General features: G+C 47.5%; 2 protein-coding genes across 10 annotated transcripts; one reads left to right on the forward strand and one right to left on the reverse strand.

Annotated features, from left to right (window-relative positions):
- The first annotated feature begins 1,966 nt into the window (after positions 1 to 1,966).
- On the forward strand, positions 1,967 to 17,573 carry HNRNPH1 (heterogeneous nuclear ribonucleoprotein H1). Of its 9 annotated transcripts, XM_082291298.1 has the most exons (16): positions 1,967 to 2,064; positions 2,632 to 2,743; positions 8,704 to 8,763; positions 9,529 to 9,666; positions 10,522 to 10,677; positions 10,877 to 11,020; positions 12,533 to 12,671; positions 13,670 to 13,848; positions 14,083 to 14,154; positions 14,234 to 14,367; positions 14,534 to 14,669; positions 14,832 to 14,915; positions 15,048 to 15,098; positions 15,422 to 15,505; positions 16,120 to 16,212; positions 16,793 to 17,573. In XM_082291298.1, exons 2-16 carry the CDS (start codon positions 2,695 to 2,697, stop codon positions 16,915 to 16,917), a joined length of 1,644 nt encoding a protein of 547 aa, XP_082147424.1. In that variant the 5' UTR covers positions 1,967 to 2,064; positions 2,632 to 2,694; the 3' UTR covers positions 16,918 to 17,573. The 9 variants fall into 9 exon arrangements, with proteins under 9 accessions (XP_082147424.1, XP_082147428.1, XP_082147425.1 ...); XM_082291302.1 differs by lacking the exon at positions 8,704 to 8,763 and having other exon boundaries at positions 1,968 to 2,064; XM_082291299.1 differs by lacking the exon at positions 1,967 to 2,064 and having other exon boundaries at positions 2,442 to 2,743; positions 14,255 to 14,367.
- On the reverse strand, positions 2,955 to 8,697 carry LOC309578571 (deoxycytidine kinase 2). The gene is made up of 7 exons (XM_082291308.1): positions 7,792 to 8,697; positions 7,051 to 7,166; positions 6,463 to 6,656; positions 6,098 to 6,245; positions 5,744 to 5,859; positions 4,307 to 4,406; positions 2,955 to 3,634 (listed from the first exon to the last, which is right to left on the reverse strand). Exons 1-7 carry the CDS (start codon positions 8,180 to 8,182, stop codon positions 3,596 to 3,598), a joined length of 1,104 nt encoding a protein of 367 aa, XP_082147434.1. The 5' UTR covers positions 8,183 to 8,697; the 3' UTR covers positions 2,955 to 3,595.
- Positions 17,574 to 17,984: the final 411 nt, after the last annotated feature.

Here is a 17,984-nt window from a genome sequence, read left to right on the forward strand (position 1 = left end):
TGCATTGCAAAAATATCTCCAAAACCCACTCAGAAATGAGCATCTGCTTCACTTCCAGACACACAAAGTGTCTCCATATGCTTGCATGACTATGGAACCCTTAAACCAGAGCTACAGATTTTCTCCATTATTTTCTTGCCCTGGAAAGAAGCGTAAGCAAGATAACAAAGAGAGACTGGTATAAACCAGAAAATTCTTGAACAGGTAGCAGGTTTCAAGAGCTTTACTTTGGTCCAGTGTAACACTCCACATGTGTAGTCAGCTTCATGCATCTCTCTGCAGGCTGGACTGGGGCTCCTCTCCATGAACCTGTAGGGAATTCAGGATGTTTCACAGGGGCTGTGACTATCTGACAGATTGCTTTTCCAGAAGATTTCTGCTCTGGAGGCCATCTCTTTGCCCATTTTCTACCTGATGCACTACAACACCCAGCAGGCTGAGCTCAGCTTGGATTACAGCCCTCACTGCCCCAGCTGACTTGAATGAGGCAAAACCTTCTGGGAATGCAAATAGGAAAATGAGAGCAGCTCCTCTCCCCTGCTGTCTGGGCAGCAGGTGTGCCTTTCGCATCGCAGGAATGAAACTGAAATTCTGAATCCCTTTCAGGAAATTAACATGTATCCAGAGCTGCAGCGTGAGCTGTGACACACACACTGGAGTTCAACTGGCTCTGTTGGAGGGGAAGGTGCGTCAGGGTCGCACCATAAAACAAAAAGCCAGGTAAACACGATGCTTGAGTTCTAGAAGAAATCATGGAAGGAAGATCCCGTAGCAAAGTTTCAGGAAGATTTTTATCTCCTGTGTCCCTCTCTGCAAGTGCTCACATATCATGGGACCACCCCTATTTGCAAAAGCACTTAACCAGCCAGGGCCTCTGTCAGCAGTAATTCCATTTAATTGTTAATTACTTTTTGTCTTTCAAACACAGCATATACATTGGCTAATCACAACTCTTCTGATAACTGTTTATGTCTTTGCTTGCCCCTGCTGCTCACAGTCATGTTCTTCCCCTGGAAGTGGCTGTACCAAACTTACTGTGGGATATATCAAAGGCAGGTTGAGTTTTTGCCTAAGATTTGTAGCAGTTACATATTTGCCAAAAGAAGTCATATGACCGTTCTTCTAACACTGGAAGGATATCCAGAAATTTTTGTCAGTGTGAACACGGGATGATTTTAATTTCCTAAGAGACCTCTAAAGAGAGGTTTTAAATCAGAATCCTGTTTAACTAAATAAACATCAAGAAAATACTAGGCAAATCAGGCTTCATTTCTCACTGTAAATTAGATAGCAAGAGAACGGCCATTACAGCTCTCTTTAAAGCCATTTAATCACATGGATCATGATGCATAAACAACAACAAAAAAATTTCTGTCCTTTTTCAAATGCAGTAATGGGGACTAAAAATACCAATCAAGACTAATAAAATGACATATAGTAAATGTACCCCAGTGTATGAATATTAGTACACACTATAAAAAGCCAAAAAATATAATTATCTTGCTGCTAGAAACGTGAAGGCTTCAACAGGGATTAGCAAAGGGATTTGCTTTACACTCACAAACACTCGACAAAGCTGGGAATCGATGCCACACCTCCACAGTCCTAAAGTCACCTGTTATCTGCTCAATCCCACCGGCTCCCTTGCAGCTATTTTAACCTGAAGTTGCCTCAGCTCATGATTCTTTGCGGTCTGGTTGGGAGAGCGTGATCTGAGGGCGCAGAGGGCGTGTGGGAAGCGGCCATTCCCAGCACCCACTCGGGGATTCCCAGGGGCAGCTCCAGCACAGGAACCTCCTGCGCCAAACCCAAACAGCCTCAGCAGTGCCCGAGCGGGGCCTGCTCAGGCCGGGCTCCGCTCCCCGTGCCCGGGCTGACACACAAGGCCCTCAAAGGTGCGGATGAGCCCCCAAGGCCTCCCCGGCCAGGCCCGCGCAAGCCCCGCCGTGCCCGGCCCCCGCCGCGGCAGGAGGCGGAGCCGAGCCCAGCTGACACCGGCGGCGGGCGGTGCTGCAGTGCGCGGAGCCGCCGATCGCCGCCGGAGCCCCGCGGCTGCAGCTCGCCGTGAGCGGGGGTGCCGGGGGAGCGGGGACGAGGAGGGGGCGGCGGTGCGGGTGTGGGGGGGAGGGACAAGGCCGCCACCCTGTTCGGGAACCGGGGAGCGGAACGGGCGGGGGCGGGACTCGAACCGGAGCCAAGGCGGGGGTGAGACTCGAACCTGGGTCCCCGGGGACTCGAACCCAGGGCTAGCGACGGGCGCTGGGGGCACGGAGGCTCGCGGGACCCCCGGGGCGGTCGCGCGCTCCCCCCTCCATGATTTCCCCCCCCCCCCCCCCCACCGCGCGCGCGGGGGGCTGGACGTGACTGGCCGCGTTCAATTTGTCACGCGGCCATTGGCTGGCGGGGGCGGGCGGCGCGTGACGTCAGCGCGCAGCCCTGCGCGGCCGGCGGCCATTTATAGGCGCGGAACAGGCGCTGCGCAGCTGGAGCGAGCGGGTGGTACCGGGAGCACCGGCGGCTGCATCGCGGCCCATCCCCGCGGGAGTGTTGAGAAACCCCCCGCGGATCTCCGATCCACGTTCCCCGAGCGTCCCTTCGGCCGCCGTTGAGCTTTTGTTTCTGTTCGCGCAGCGCCCGAGCGCCCCCGCCCAGCTTTGTTCTTCTTGAGGCCCCTGCGGGGAAGGCGCGGCCAAGATGGACCCTTGTCACACCGAGGAGACCGAGGGCGAGATCCCCGGCTTGGGTAAGACCCAGCGACGGCGGGCGGGGAGGGGGTGGCGGGAGGGAACCTGGGGGGAGGGGGGTAGCGATCTGACCGTCGCGGTGCCGCCTGTCCGGGCCCGGTGACGCGGAGGCCCCGCGAAGGCCTCACGATGGCGCGGGGGAGGGGAGGGGGAGCGGCGGGGACGGGCCCGGCCGCGTGCGCCGCTCAACCCCCCCCCCCCCCGCCGCGTGCGTCGTGCCGGGCGGGGCCGCGGGGGCTCTCCGGGGTCGCTGTCCCGCCTCCGCCGCTGCCGCGCCCGCGGGTCCCTCCCCGTGCTGGGGGGGGGGGGGTGGGGGTGAGATCGCAAACGAGATAAGCGTAAATTACAGTTTATTACAGGTCTAACGTCCAGCCTTAACTAACGTAAATCCGGTGGAAACGGCCACTCAGTAAAGCAGAAGTTGAAAGTAAAGGTTTCTGGACGCCATAACAGTTTCGTCTTAAAATGGTGAACCCGTGCCAGTTATTGCAAAACAACCCTGTTTAGCGCCTGCTATCTGTTTACTGGGTGTCGGCCTCTGACAACCGCTCAGCTCCCCCGTGGGGAAAGCCACTCGTGAGGCAATATGACTTTTAAATCTTTATTAAAGAGCAGAGAATATACAGAAAAAAAACATTATCAAAGCACCCCATATTTGTTCTTTTTAGCTATACAAGAAATTCTATCAAAACCCACACAGATCATACAAAGGGAAAAAAAAATCAAACACCAAACCATATATTAACATTTCAGGCTTACTTTAAAATAAGCTATACAGGTAATACATTTGTTTCAAGTAAATTTTTGAACACACAGAGTGTTGGGTGAACTTCAGTAACTTGTTATTCAAATTAATTTTCATCTTCTAAAGAAGTCAGGAAAGACTTGACCTATCAGAAAAAAGCATTTGTATTATTTGGTGCACTAAAAGCTAAAGTACCAGGCTTTTCCCTTTTTCCAGGAAAAAATGGTTTGTTACTATAGTTTTCCAGTGATGTTTTGCTCTTACATTTAATTCATGACCTGAAATCCATGTGGGCTTTCAGAGGGTCAAGGCAGAAGATGGCATGCCTGATTGTTTGTTCAAAACGAAGCTATTAATTGCTGGTTTCCATGAGGATGCAATGACAAATACCTTTACAACTGATCATTGTGCTCCCCTTCCCAGTTTATTTAGAGCTGTTTAATTGAGGGAATTAGGCTTGGCTTAAAGGAGTCATTCTTCAGTAATCTCAAATTGATGACCCAGAGCAAGATGAAGAAAATGGTTTATAGGGTTTGCTAGGAGAGCACTTCCTCATGCATTTAGGTATTAGGAGGAGGTGTTTTTTTTCCCATGGACTGGCCAAACAACTCCATAAGAATTTCTTTTGACATTTACTTCCTAAGTCTTGCCTTTCCTTGGAACTGGTAAACATCGTTTTGACTGAAGTGACCTCTGTATTACCACCTTGTTTCCTTAAATGGTTGTTTACTCTCCCTCCCACCTCTGGAGGTGTCACTGCATGCATGATAACTGCAGAAGAAAAGCAGATACAAATCCCCCAACGTTTGATACTTACTTTATCAATTAGGTACTCCTGTTTAATTTTATTGTTCTTAAACTCTTCATTAACATCCAAAACTAGAATAGGAATCTTCTTAATGTTCTCAAAATCAACTCTGTTAAATGGAAGAACATAGTTTGAGTAAAAACTACATAAAATACTGTGTATACAAGACCTCTGCTCTTGATTACCACATGCACCCGAGTTGTTGAAGCTGATGCCCATAATTTAAATATAAAGCCCATGTCAAGTTTGCCCTTAATTGCTCTTCTTATATTTCACAAATCTGGACTCTTAGTATCTCTCTTTTATGTACAAGTGGGGGGAAAGATAGTTTTTACCTTTAGTTCCTTTCTCTCATTCTGGTCACGGAATCAATTACCAGGAACTGATTTTATAAGATGGAGTATTTTTTTTAAAATCTCCCTTGATCTGTGTCTCCCTCACCTAATCCACTTACCAAGATGCATTTTTAAAGCTTCCTTTCATGGGGATGACCTCTTTAACAGGTTGTAAGACTGGTATTTAAAATGTCTTGGACATAAGCAAGACCATTTTGGCTTCAGTTTAGGAATAGATGGGAGCAGTAGTTAGTCTTTCTTCTGAGAGTGGAAGGCATTTCTAAAACGCAGTACGTGTGCTGAACAACATTCTAACTTGTGCTTGCAGACTTCAGTGTTCTACTACAAACACAGGAAGTGCTCGCTTACAAGTTTGGGATGAGTACACAACGTAAACATTCCCAAAATTCCACAGTATGCACTGTCTCCTAAGCATTTGGGTCATTCTATGTGAAACTTCAGCAAGTAGATCAAACTGATAATGTACTTTTCCTGGAATTGTAGTGCTTCCCATTCAGTAGACTATTTTGAGCTCCTCTAGGGAAAAATATAGAGTCTGCTTTCATGTTTAGAGATTCCTTAGATGGGAAAGCCAGTAAGAATCAATAAGGAAGTTGAGGAAAGGTGTGCAGAGATCACTCAGTTGCTGGTTAGGTTTCTTGTGTGTAACAGGTCTGCCAAAAGCCTTTCTGATTATTGTTTAAATTGAAGTTAGGATTAATATTTAAACTTCGGTGAAACATAGTCCTGCTAGTGTAAAGTTAGTTGGGGTCTTGTGTGCCCCTTACATTGCAACACAAATTGTGTGGTGAGAAATGCATGTGATTGGCCCCTGAACACCATTTTAAGTGTCCTACTCCTGTGTCCTTCCAATTAGCAGAATCCATATCCTTGCTGGAGTTACAGCTATAAAGCTTCCTAATTGAAGCTAATGCTTAACAAAGGTTTTAAATTAGATGAAGTTCTGTGTCTTGAAGCCTGAAGTGGGTGTAAGTCTATCCAGCTGCCTGAGTGAAGCTAGACTAAATGCTAAAGTTGATAAAACTAAGGTTTAAGGTAGGAAAGAGCCTTGCCTGCAAGTTGAAACTTGCTACAGAAAATGGGTTCCTACCTCATAGTCCGTTCATGAAGCCAGGTTTCATGTTTATAGTGGAGGTTTTCCAAATACTCAAGCTCAATTCCTTGCTCCTCATGTCTTCCCCTCATCTGTAGCCTTTCCATGCATTTCTGAAACAAAAAAAAGAGGAGTATAAACCTGGTCATTAATCATGTGTTGTAGGTCATCAGCTAAATGGATCATGTGGTCCTTAACTTGGAAGGACTAATGCTAGATATTAGTGAGCATTAATTTTAGATGCTTGACTGAGCATAAACGAGTTAAATCTAGAATAACTTTTTTGCACCGTCTTAAGCCTCTGGAAAATGAAGTTGGAACTAAAAAAACCTTAATTTTTAGTGAGCATACCTGAGGTGTGGTTCTGAGATAGATCATGCCATCCAGTTCTATATCTGATTGAAACTGATTCAAAAGCCATGTGTGCCAGTCCTGATAAATAGACCACTCTGTTTCATTAATGTTTCCAGATTCGAACAGGTTAGAAGCAAATACGTATCTGCAATGAAACACATCAGTCTTATGCCAGGAATGACAAAAGTGAACTACCAAAACACTTGTCATTAGAACAGAATGATGATACTGAAAAAAATGCTTTAGTCAAACCTGCTCCCTTGCAGGTATTAGTTTAAATATCAAGTGTTTCCTCAGCTCCATCTTTTTAAAGACCTGGAAGCTGTTAATGTGAGTTCTTACTGTGCTGTGAGAGTAATTACCTGTCACTGTACACAGATCTCTCGAAAAACTGCACTGGATGTTCTGCTTCGTGTAGCTTGGCTGAGACAGGTTTTAATTGTGCTTTTACTCGGCTCAAGCAAGCATAAGTCTGAAATGTGTAAGCCCATCTTGTGGGTTTGTCATACAGCATTTGAAGTAAGTTTCCTCCACTCTTCTGAGATGTTGAAAGTTCCTAGAAGAGAAAAACGTTGATATGAACGTACTGCTTTTCTCAGTCCTGAATTCTGGTATGTTTATGTAAGAATTCATGGGGTTTTTTTATCACTAAGAAAATGCTTAGGCATAGGACCTTAGGAACTTTTTTTCTTGAGGTGATGGTGGTTTTCATAACAGCTTCTTTGAGTAACTTGTTCCAGATTTTAGTGCGATTCCTGTGGAGTAGGTGATGTGATTTGGAATATACATTCAGTAGTATCTTGCCTTTACAATTTGAGTGTCTGACCAACTGTGGTATGATAGTGGGGATGACTCTGGCTGCTGCAGACTAAGTATAGCTGGATTTTGGCATAGCTCCCTGGCTGTGTAACTCCCTGCAGTTTCTTCCGACCCAAGTCCTGCGCACCTACCTCATACTCATCCTCAGCTGTCTGGATGTTGCACCACTTAGCGATGGGCTCGGGGATGACCTCCCACTCATCGCTGTGTTTCTCCAGCAGCCTGACAAACGTTGACTTCCCCGCAGCTGCGGAAGATTTATAGCAGTTGAGAGAGGGGTGGGGGTTGATTGCTCTGGGGCTACCGATGGACGTGGGGGGGCAGTTGTGAGGGTTGTTAGCGGCTCTTGGGGCTCGGGGTCGGGCGGGTGCGCCGTGGAGCAAACAGCGCTAATCTGCCGTGCCAGAGGGGCCGTGCCCGGCCGGCCGGGCGATAAGGGCGGCCGAGCCGCAGCCGACATTTTAGGAGCTGCCGCGGCGGGCGGAGCTTGGGGGGAGAGCGGGGGAGCGGCCGCGCAGGCGCTGGGACTTGGCGCGGGCGGGCGCGCGCTAACGGGCGTTGCAGCCCGGGACGGGCCGGGGGGCACCGGGAGTTTGTGCTCCCCAGTCCGCCCTGCGCCTCGGTGTCATAGATGGGCACTCTTCCTGCCGTGCTCCCCATCCGCCCCAGCCGTGCTCCGGGTTCGGGGCCTGGTGCGGCTCTCCCTGCAGAGCACCCCGCTGCCCGCAGAGCAGGCTTGAAGAGCGCCACATCCGCCTCTCTCTCTGTCTTCCCCAGCATCCCAGCCCCTTGGGGTGCTCCCGGCCTGGCGCCCTCCCATCCCTCCTCCGACTTCCCTACCGCTTTGAGCTTCCCCGCGCCGCCCAGCTCACCGATGTTCCCCTCGATGGAAACCTTCCTGAGGCGCTTCTGGAAGCTGGACTCGAGGGAGCCGGCTGGGCTCTGGCAGTGCCTCTTGGCCGGGGTGGACATGGCGGTGCCGAGCGGGAACTTACGGAGTTCCCAGATGCTCCAGCGCGCTTTAAGCGTCCCGCCAGCCGGTGGGCGGGATGGCCGCTTCCCGCCAGTCCTCCCCGGGAAGAGGCGGAGGCGCTGCCCCCTCCCCCGCCGCTCCTGCCCCGCTGCTGCCCAGCTCCTACCGCGGCGGTGTTTTAAAATGGGCGTTCGGCAAGTGAAATGGAGAAGAGAGCTTTGTGCAGGAAGTGGCTGTAGCAAGGTTCCACTCACTGATTTAATTTGCATTACTGTAAACAAGTTCGCCATGTTGTTTGATTTACTTACGTAAACTTGAGCATGCAGTTAAAAAAAAAAAAATTGTCAGGAAGCCTCCAGCTGTGGGGGTGGGGTAGTTAGTAGTCCGGAACACGTCAGTTACGTGAGAGATGTGGCAGTGTAGGCTCTCAGTCTGTTTTGGTACTAACTGGAGAAGAAACACTCGTGGGTGAATGGTGTTCATGCAGAGACTGCTCAGAGCAGCTTCTGGGCTCCAAATATCCGTGTCAAGGGCTCCAGGAGCCTGCGTAACTCTAGGCATGGGCCCTCTATTCACCCGCGTAGACAAGTTGAAACATGAGCTGCTTATTCAAGGGGAAAGGGGATGGAGGATTCTTAGATGATGAGTTATTCCAGTTTCCTCTTTCCTCCTCGGTAATACTGAGATTCAGGGTGAAATCTAGCTAGGTCTGGTGTGTTTGGAGGAAATGGGAGGGAATTAACTTTTCCTTTATTTTATGATAATTGTGACCCATTGTCTCTTCTTTCCCCATCTCCTCCAAACACACCAGGCTTCAGTGACCGAAGCGAGCAGATTGTTTCACGTGGGGTAGCGTCAGCCTTTGAAGCTGGTAAGTGCTAGTTCCCACACACGGTGTGTGCAGCCAGAGCGCTCCGCTGTCCGCGCCACGCGGGAGCCGGGACGGGTCGGGGCGGGGGCGGCAGAGCGCGGAGCATGCGCAGTGCGGCGAGCGGCGCCCAGGGCGCGCGGGGCCGGGGCTTTGTTCGGCGCGGCGGGCGGGCGGCGCGTGCGCACGGGCGGCGCGCGGGGTCTCGGGGGCGGGGCCGGGCCCCACCGGTGCACACGCGCCCCGCACCCGCCCCGGCCACGCCGCAGCCGGTTCCGTGCTCGGCGCAGGGCCCGCGGTGCTCGGTGCCCGCTCGCCACACGCCGTTATTTGCGAGCCGGCCGTGGGCGCTGCGCCATCGCCGGGGGCCGCGGGCACGCCAGGGCGGCGTCTGGAACCTCGCTCTTTGTGCGGCGGAAGGCCCGGCCCAGCGGAAGCGGGAGCACCCGCCGCCATTTCCTAGCGCGCTCTCGCCACAGGCTCGCCCGCTCGCTGCCGCCTCACCGGGACTAGGCGCTCTCCGGACAGCGGATCAGGCTCGGAGCCCTAGAACCAGCGCGGAGCCCCACCATGTGTGCGTGCGGGGAAGGGGCAGGGCGCGGGCCGGGGGCGGGAGCGGCGCCGTGTGTGTGAGGCGGCAGCGCCCGAGGCAGAGGAGGCTCGGGGAGGGCCGGGGCATAGGCCAGGGGGGCCGCCGGGCGCTCTGAGGGGGTGCGGGTGGCGGCCGTGCTGAGCAGCATCTCAAAGGGCCCGTTCTGGTCTTTCCAGCAACCACAGAAGCCGAGACGGAGCAGAGTCTCACTCCCAATGTGATGCTTAACACTGAGAGCAGCGAGGGATATGTGGTGAAAGTCCGGGGGCTGCCTTGGTCCTGCTCCACCGAGGAGGTGCAGAGGTTCTTCTCCGGTAAGTGGGGCTGTGGGGGAATAAGAGGCGTGGGAGAGGGGCCGGGCTCTGCTGTCACTTCTGGGTCCCTTCCCAGGGGCACTGTGGCAGTGGGAGCACTGTAGTGAGTGATTCCAGCAGGCATTCAGTGAAGTTTGTAGTGCAACAGGTGCTTCAGCCAGAACCTGGTATGCAAAGCCACGCTTGTGCTAGCACAAACTCAACACAAAAGGGCTTAGTCTCAGAGTTGCTGGAATAGCCACAGCTGCCTTTGCTGCTTGAGCAACCAGGAGAGAGAAGCTTCCATTTGAAAGTTCAACCTGAAGCAAGAATTTTGAAGCTAAATCAGTTTAGTTCTTGGTATTGTCCCAACAGACTCTCTTGTTAAGTGTGTAGTGTGTGTGTGTGTCCTTCCCCAGATTATTAGCATTCTGCAGTAGTAAATAGCGGTGAAAAATACATGCTTTTGGCAGAAACTGGAGCTTTTAAAACTGTGTCAAGAATTTGGCATATTGGATTTGGTTCTGATTTAGTTTATTACACTTACACTGATTGTTATTATTTCTTATTTCGTGCTAATAAGAAAGTTATGATCAAAAGCAGGTAGTACATTCAACTTGAGGCAGAAAAGCTTTGGAAATAGCTAATTTGCCGTCATCCTTAATGTTGATCTGTAGGCTTGACTAGAAGGGTAACTTTAGTTCGTCTCTTTAGTTAATTGCTCATTTTAAAGTTGTAACAAGAATGCTGCTGGTTTTGTTGCATTGATATAACTGATACTCAGTACATTTTTCTTCTTAGGGTCTCTGAAACTTCCAAAGTAATACTGTTCTTGCAATAATTAACCTTATTCTGGCCTTCCTGTTTTGTTTTCAGATTGCAAAATTCTGAACGGGGCTTTGGGTATCCGTTTCATCTACACCAGGGAGGGCAGACCAAGTGGAGAAGCATTTGCTGAACTTGAGTCAGAGGAGGATGTGAAATTGGCCCTGAAAAAAGACAGAGAAACAATGGGACACAGATATGTTGAAGGTTTGATTCAGTTGGTCTAGTAACTGCATACGTTGTGTTTGTGCTTGATGGGTTTTTGGTTAACTGCTTTTTTGTCTCTTTAAAATGCATGTGAAAGGACAAATGGACTTGCATATCATAAGTTGACTAGTTTCAAGGCAAATGACTTTAAAAGCTCTTGCTTATTCCAGAATGCATTAATTCTAAGTGCCTTTTACAGTTTTCAAGTCAAACAACGTTGAAATGGATTGGGTTCTGAAGCATACTGGTCCCAACAGCCCTGATACAGCTAATGATGGTTTTGTACGTCTTAGAGGACTCCCATTTGGCTGTAGTAAAGAAGAAATTGTACAGTTTTTTTCAGGTATGTGGGATAAAAGTAGTAGCTATAGCACTACTGGTTTATGCTAAAAAAACCCCAGCAAACCAAACAAGCATGGATTGCCCAGTAGTACTTCCAACAGTATTATCATGGGTGTTAAAAGTAAATAAACCAATTCTGCACTAATTTTCTGGGCTTGAGGAATCCTTTGGATCACTTCCTAACCTAAAGTACTTGATAATTAAGTAATTTAGGGAATGCCAAAAAGCTGCTCCAATTTATACTCTGTGAGACATACTGTTCCAAGTAAGGATTGTAGAAAAGTGTTTTGCTTTCCAAGTAAAGCTGAACAGTTCAGGTGGGAGGATATTTCCATCCTCAGTCTTGGCTGGTTGGCCCTGATCAGTGAAGGATGTAGAATACCCTAACCACTGGGCTCTGTGTGAGGAGCAGGTTCTCAGTAAGGGCCCATGACCTCTTCCCAACATAGAGTTAGTATTGAATGAAATTCCAGAGAAAAACGACCTGCTGAACTCTACCCAAGAACAGATTTCCACATTTGCCCCTTTCTCTTCCTGTGGGGAAAAAACTCCACCAAACCCTTGATGTTGCCTAAGTCAAAGTTTTTGTGGATGAAGAGATAATGTCTTGTTTTGACTAATTTTTACTTTTTTGCAGCTGTTTTATGTTTTACAAACTGGAATTAGACTATTAAAATGTCTAAGAATTGAATCTGTTGATTGTTTAGGATTTCACTTGTTATTATTTTCAAAATACTAGATTTCTAAATGTTTTGCTATAACAAGATATGATTGAGCTTACTGTTTTGTTTTAAAATACAGTAGAAACATTTCCAGTTTTAAAATCTCAGAACTTGTTTTTTGTTTTCTAAATTGGTGATGTGAACAAGAGCGATTTCTAAGCATATGCATTTTAAGCTGTTTTTTTCCTTACATGGTGAAGTAATTCAAGCTTTGTAAGTTGTTAATGTACTTAATATGCAAAATGTGTCTCTTCTATTCAGGAACTAATACTTGAAAATTACTTCATGATTTTTTTCTTAATTAAGTGCTTCTAAAGATTTAAAAAAAATCAATGCTGAAACTTGATGTTTGCATAAGACTTAATTATTTTACCTGAGTGACTTCTAGTAAAATTACTTGTTCTGTATAAAGCTGTTTAACTTGCTGTGTTTGAATTTAAGTTCTCTTTAAAAGTTCATCTTAAATACTTTCACAGAATTGACGAGGTTTGTAATGATGTGTGAAGTTCTTAACACACCCTGCATTAGATGCCTTCTCTGAGGGGCTGTCCCTGACCCTCAGAGCATTTCTGAGCTCTGCAGGGTGGGTTAAGAACCTGAACTGAATGGTATGTGATCATGGAGCTCTTTGTTGACGTGCCATTTTTTATTCTGGTGTTCTAGAATCAACATACCATTCACTTAAAAGTGTTTAAATTCTGGTATTTTTAAAGCTATAAGAAAAAACTCATGACTGGGCTTGTGATGTTAATATTGCCCCCCTACTGGGGTTATTTGTCCTTGGGTTGAAGGGTTGGAAATCGTGCCAAATGGGATAACATTGCCGGTGGACTTCCAGGGGAGGAGTACGGGGGAGGCCTTCGTGCAGTTTGCTTCACAGGAAATAGCTGAAAAGGCTCTAAAGAAACACAAGGAAAGAATAGGGCACAGGTGGGGATGGATGGTTGGTTGGCTCTGTCACTTTTCTTATGGTAAACAATTAAATCCATATTCTCTCTTCTGAAAGTGTTAGCAGCCAAATCAAAATAGTATTTTGGTCTCTAACTCGGTGATGAGTGAAGGCATTGATTGCTACAGTGCATGTGGCACAGACTGTTTAGATCTACCCAAAAATACAAGATAAAATTGGGCTAAACTAAAATGTATTTTGGAAAATGAGTAATAACAGGCATTCAAAACTATAGCTTGGAAATGACAAAGTTGAGAGACTATGGCTTTAACTTCTCAAATAGCACCAATTCTGCCTTTAGCTCTAAAGACATGCACAGTATTCTTACTACCATAAGAAAATGTGATACTTTCTAAACTTGTTTTATAAGTTGAAATGTAACAAATTTACTTACTTGTATTAATCTTCAATGTAATAAGCATAGCTTTCAAGAAATTGTCACAAAGGGTTTTTATTCTATTTTACTTGTGACTATTTTTCATTGAAGCATGCACCTTGTGCCTATGCTGAATCACTGAAGCATAGGCTGGGTTCAGTAGTACATGCAGAGCTTTTTGTGGCATTCTGATGGGTTAAACTCTCGGTGGAGATCGGGTTTTTAACCCTCTGTTTCCGTTGCCTTGAGCAACAGTGCTGAGTTGAGTGGACACCAGTCCCTCCTACATTGTTTGACTAACACCTTAAACTGGGGGGAGGTGGGTGGGGAATCTGTATTGCTCCCCCACCCTTAAGGTTGGGATACTGCAAAGTATGAGGAGCACATAAACCCTTCAGTAATTTTAATTTCTTGAAAATACCCTGATTTAAATGTAATGTAGTGCTTTTAATAGAATGTCATTGCCTACATAATGTAAGGAAACCTGGCTTAAAATTACTGCCAGTGTCAAGGCTATGACTAAATGGCTTGTTGTAATGTGAAGTTGTGAGGTGGTTTTGGAAGGCAGCAAAGACTGACTTGTCCCTGTGCAAACACTTGTAGGTACATTGAGATCTTCAAGAGTAGTCGAGCAGAGGTGCGCACTCACTACGACCCTCCGCGCAAGCTGTTGGCAATGCAGAGACCTGGTCCGTACGACAGGCCCGGCCTGACGCGCGGATACAACAGTCTGGGTAGAGGAAGTAGCTTGGAGAGAATGAGGCGTGGAGCCTACGGAGGAGGTAAGTGCACGGAGGCCCAGGGAGCTGCTCGTTTGAAAAGCAGCAACTCTTGGACCTGGTAGTGTCTCCCCAGCTGTGTATGTGTCCTTGGCCTTAATTCTTGTAGAAGAAATGAAATGTTGTTGTAGTTGTTGTTTGCAGTTTGTACTGTGTATTTGGATCTTTCTGTAGTCGAAATGAAAATTTATTTGGATCTTTGTGTAGTTGAAATGAACATGTCCAATCTGTTTCTAGGTTATGGAGGTTATGATGACTACAATGGGTATAATGATGGCTATGGGTTTGGTTCTGATAGATTTGGAAGAGGTAAGAGATCTCTAATAGGAACAGTAACTGAACTTACGACATGTCCCAAAAGAAACTAAAATACATCTGAAAGACCTAGAATGGACTCTTTTCTCCGCAGGGATGTCGGACCACAGGTACGGCGACGGATCGTCCACCTTCCAGAGCACGACCGGCCACTGCGTCCACATGCGAGGTCTGCCCTACAGAGCCACGGAGAACGACATCTACAATGTGAGTGCCACATGCTGCTCCCCAGTGCATGGCTTCAGGTCCCAGGGTCCTTGTGGGACATGCTGGCTGCACTGCAGTTGGAGTGTTCCTCTGGAGAAAATGGCTTGTTGTAAACCCGAACTGTTGCATTGGTGCGTCTTAATCTGTGTGACTGTTCTGTGTGTAGTTCTTCTCACCTCTGAACCCTGTAAGAGTACACATTGAAATCGGACCAGATGGCAGAGTAACTGGAGAGGCAGACGTTGAATTTGCCACTCACGAGGACGCAGTGGCTGCTATGTCCAAAGACAAAGCAAATATGCGTAAGTCTGACTGCTCGGAATAGGTGGCTTTAGGGAGCTGACAGCACTGCACTGTAGTGAATCTCCTGCAACTGGAGTGCCAAAGATTTTACTGCAGCTTCACTTGCAGTGAGCTGCATGGTTTTGGTGTGAAATGCTCACAGGAAAACTTCCTTCTTCCAGAACACAGATACGTAGAACTCTTCCTGAATTCTACAGCAGGAGGAACTGGTGGTGCCTATGGCAGTCAGATGATGGGAGCAATGGGTATGTAACAGTCTCACTGCACTTCCAGACAAGCACTTCCTATTGAAGGAAGCTGGCTCGTTTTGTACAGCTCCTGCTTATTGTGTGCCTGGCATCAAAACTGAAATTCAACATTCTGTCTTAATCACACAGTCAAGGAATCGGAAGGGGTAGTCCAAGATTGGAACACTAGCACATTGCCAGGTATATGAACCTTTTGGGAATACATTTGAGTTTTAATAGGTTGAATTAACTTGTGGTGCTGAGTGTGGTGTGCCTGGTGGGATGCGTGGCTTCTTGGAAGTGTGGTAGTGGAAATTCTGGGAGATGCCTGTCCTTTTTATTCTCCTTCCCTATTGGGGACACCAGAACATAGTTCGGTGATGGAGGATGTATCTGTGGCACGTGACCTGCCATTCAAGCTGAGTCTTGGTGGTGAGGGAGAGAGATTTGGAATTGGGAGAAACTGTCTGAATTGCTCTGGCAAACCTCAAAATCACTTAAAAATATAAAATGTGTGTTTGCAGCACAAGTCTTTAATGCCTGTTGCTGTTGTGCCTATAAGACAGATACCCTCCTGACACCGAGCTGGGCTGGTTTCAGAGATGAAGGTGGGGTTGGTTTCTGGGGGGCTCCTTTCTTGAGGGTGCTGGGGTGGGGGTGTGTGGGTACACTGCTGCTTTTATAGTACTTGGTTACAAAATGTTTGAAGTTCTAATGCTGATACTGAAATTACAGAAAGGAGTGTAGACAAGTGATGAGGTGAAGAGCAGTTGTTAGTTTAAACAGAGGCATCTGTGCGCTAAACCACAGCACTGCTGTGATGTGATGCACAACCAGTCTGGAGCAGGAGCAAGTCTGCAGGGCCATGTACAAATGAGTGACTCCAGTTAATGGGCTGCTGTGCTTCTGGAAGGGCAACACTCCAGTGTGAGGTCACTTAAAGCCAAGTTTAAGTCTTCTGGGGTATGTTACAGTGCAGATCAGTCCTGTTTACTATAGTCCATAGAAATTGTAAAAGTAACTTCTAAAGTTCTTGTTGCTGCTTGATTGCAGGGATGTCTTTAGAAACCCCATCACTTTCCTTGAGCATGTTAAACTTCCCTTGGTGTGAGCAAGGTAGTGCCAGAGTGCAGGGGCTGTTGGTTGGGTGAGGGCTGGGTTTGTTGATGATGAGCAGATCTTGACTGGCAAGTTTTTAATGTTTTTACTCTTAACTTAAAAGGGAGCCAATCCAGTTATGGTGCTCCAGGCAACCAGCAGCTGAGTGGGGGTTACGGAGGAGGATATGGAGGTCAAAGCAGCATGAGTGGCTATGGTAAGAGCATTTCTTTTCTGGTTTCCATTGGGCCAGGTGCAGCTGGCTTAACATGCCCTTCACTGGTGTTGAAGGGTTCTGTTATAACTTGGGCAGCACAGGCTCTGAAAATTGAAGATGTGGCTACTGTGGATGTTGGGGAACTGGGGGGGAACTGATTCAAAGCATCAATGGGGAGCTGAGGGGGGAAATGTGGAAAACTTTTCTGGAAGGGACAGGAAATGCCAGTCTCCAGACTCGCATTGCTCTGATCGCTTCTTTTCTTAATCTGAAAGCTGGAGACCAGCTTTGTTTAAACACATTAGAAGTGGGGGAGGGGGTCATGGGAGGCTGGGTCCTCCCTATTCCCCCAGAGCAGTGGTAAAGCTCTGGATTGGGAAGGGGGGTGGTGAGGCAGAGCTCGTGCTGTCGTTGAACATCCGGTAACTGACTTTGGGTACGGAGCTGTAAACTGACACTTTGCAGCGTTGGGCACGGTAGACGGTATTTACGAGGTGGCCCAGCAAGGACAGGCGTTGGGGCAAGGATGCTTCGAGTCGGCCTGAGGCAGCTGTGAACCTGCTGTCGGTTTCCCCCTCAGACCCCGGGAGCCAGGGCGCCATGAACAGCAGCTACTACAGCAGTGGGAACCGCGCATCCATGGGAGTGAACGGCATGGGCGGCATGTCCAACATGTCCAACATGAGTGGTGGCTGGGGAATGTAACCAATCGCTGACTTTTGGTCACATCTTTTTTAAAAAACAAAAAAACAAAAAACTAAGTTTAACAGTTTTGCAATACGAGCTTGTGATTTATGCTTTACTGTAAGTGAATTCAGGATTGTTTTAAAACCTTTCAGGTTCAGTATTTTTGAACATACAGAAATGAACATTCATCTAGGATGTAATAACCAAGTAAAGACTATAACTGTTAAACAATTTGGAGCGTTTCTCAAGTTAGTTTTGTTGTAGGAGTGTATTTAAGCAGTAAGCGTATTTAGGTTAAAGCTGTTTGAATTATGTTAAATGTTGCTCTTATACCATATTACATCCAACACTGTTTTGAATACATGTTGAAAGAGACATGCTTTTTTGTAAAGAACCAATATAGGAGCTGTGTCTGAAAATCAAAGTGAACATTTGGCATGTTAGTTCTAGTTTATTTCTTTTAATATCCTGTAAGGCATGTTAAAGCTTTTTTTTTTTTAAGTTAATGGGGGAAACATGTTGAGACGCAATACGGCTACTTTAGGATTTTGGTCTTGGTGTTCGTATAAAATTCTGAGGCCTTGATTTAATCTTTCATTGTATTGTGATTTCCTTTTTAGGTGTATTGCGCTAAGTGAAACTTGTTAAATAAATCTTCCTTTTAAAAACTGGAACTCACTCCTTCTTGGCCTCCAGCTTCTTGTAACTACACTCGCACCCGTGTCCTCTGACTGTTGTGCTCTTGCCATGCAGCTGCTGAGCAGTGACTCCTCACTGAGCACTGACCCTTAGAGTGTTACTGTGACAACTGGGGGGGAGCAAAGGAAACCACCCCCACTGCTGGGGGTGCCCAGTGTGCGTTGGTTCAAAGCACTGCATGGCTGTGCCCTGGGGAGGGGTCTGGGCCCTGAAACTGCTGGGGGGGGGTGCGAGGTGATGCTGTACTTTCCTGTAGGCATCAGTGGACTCGGCAGCTTACTGCAACCATGTTTCAATAAATGCAACTTGTCAAACATCCTGCTTAAAGATGTGGTTTTGTAAGCAACTTAGTTAAAACTTTTTGAGCATTGCACCTTCCCCTGAAA

The sequence above is a fragment of the Coloeus monedula genome (genome assembly GCF_965178545.1).
Source record: "Coloeus monedula genome assembly, chromosome: 15".
Taxonomy (NCBI): Eukaryota; Metazoa; Chordata; class Aves; order Passeriformes; family Corvidae; genus Coloeus; species Coloeus monedula.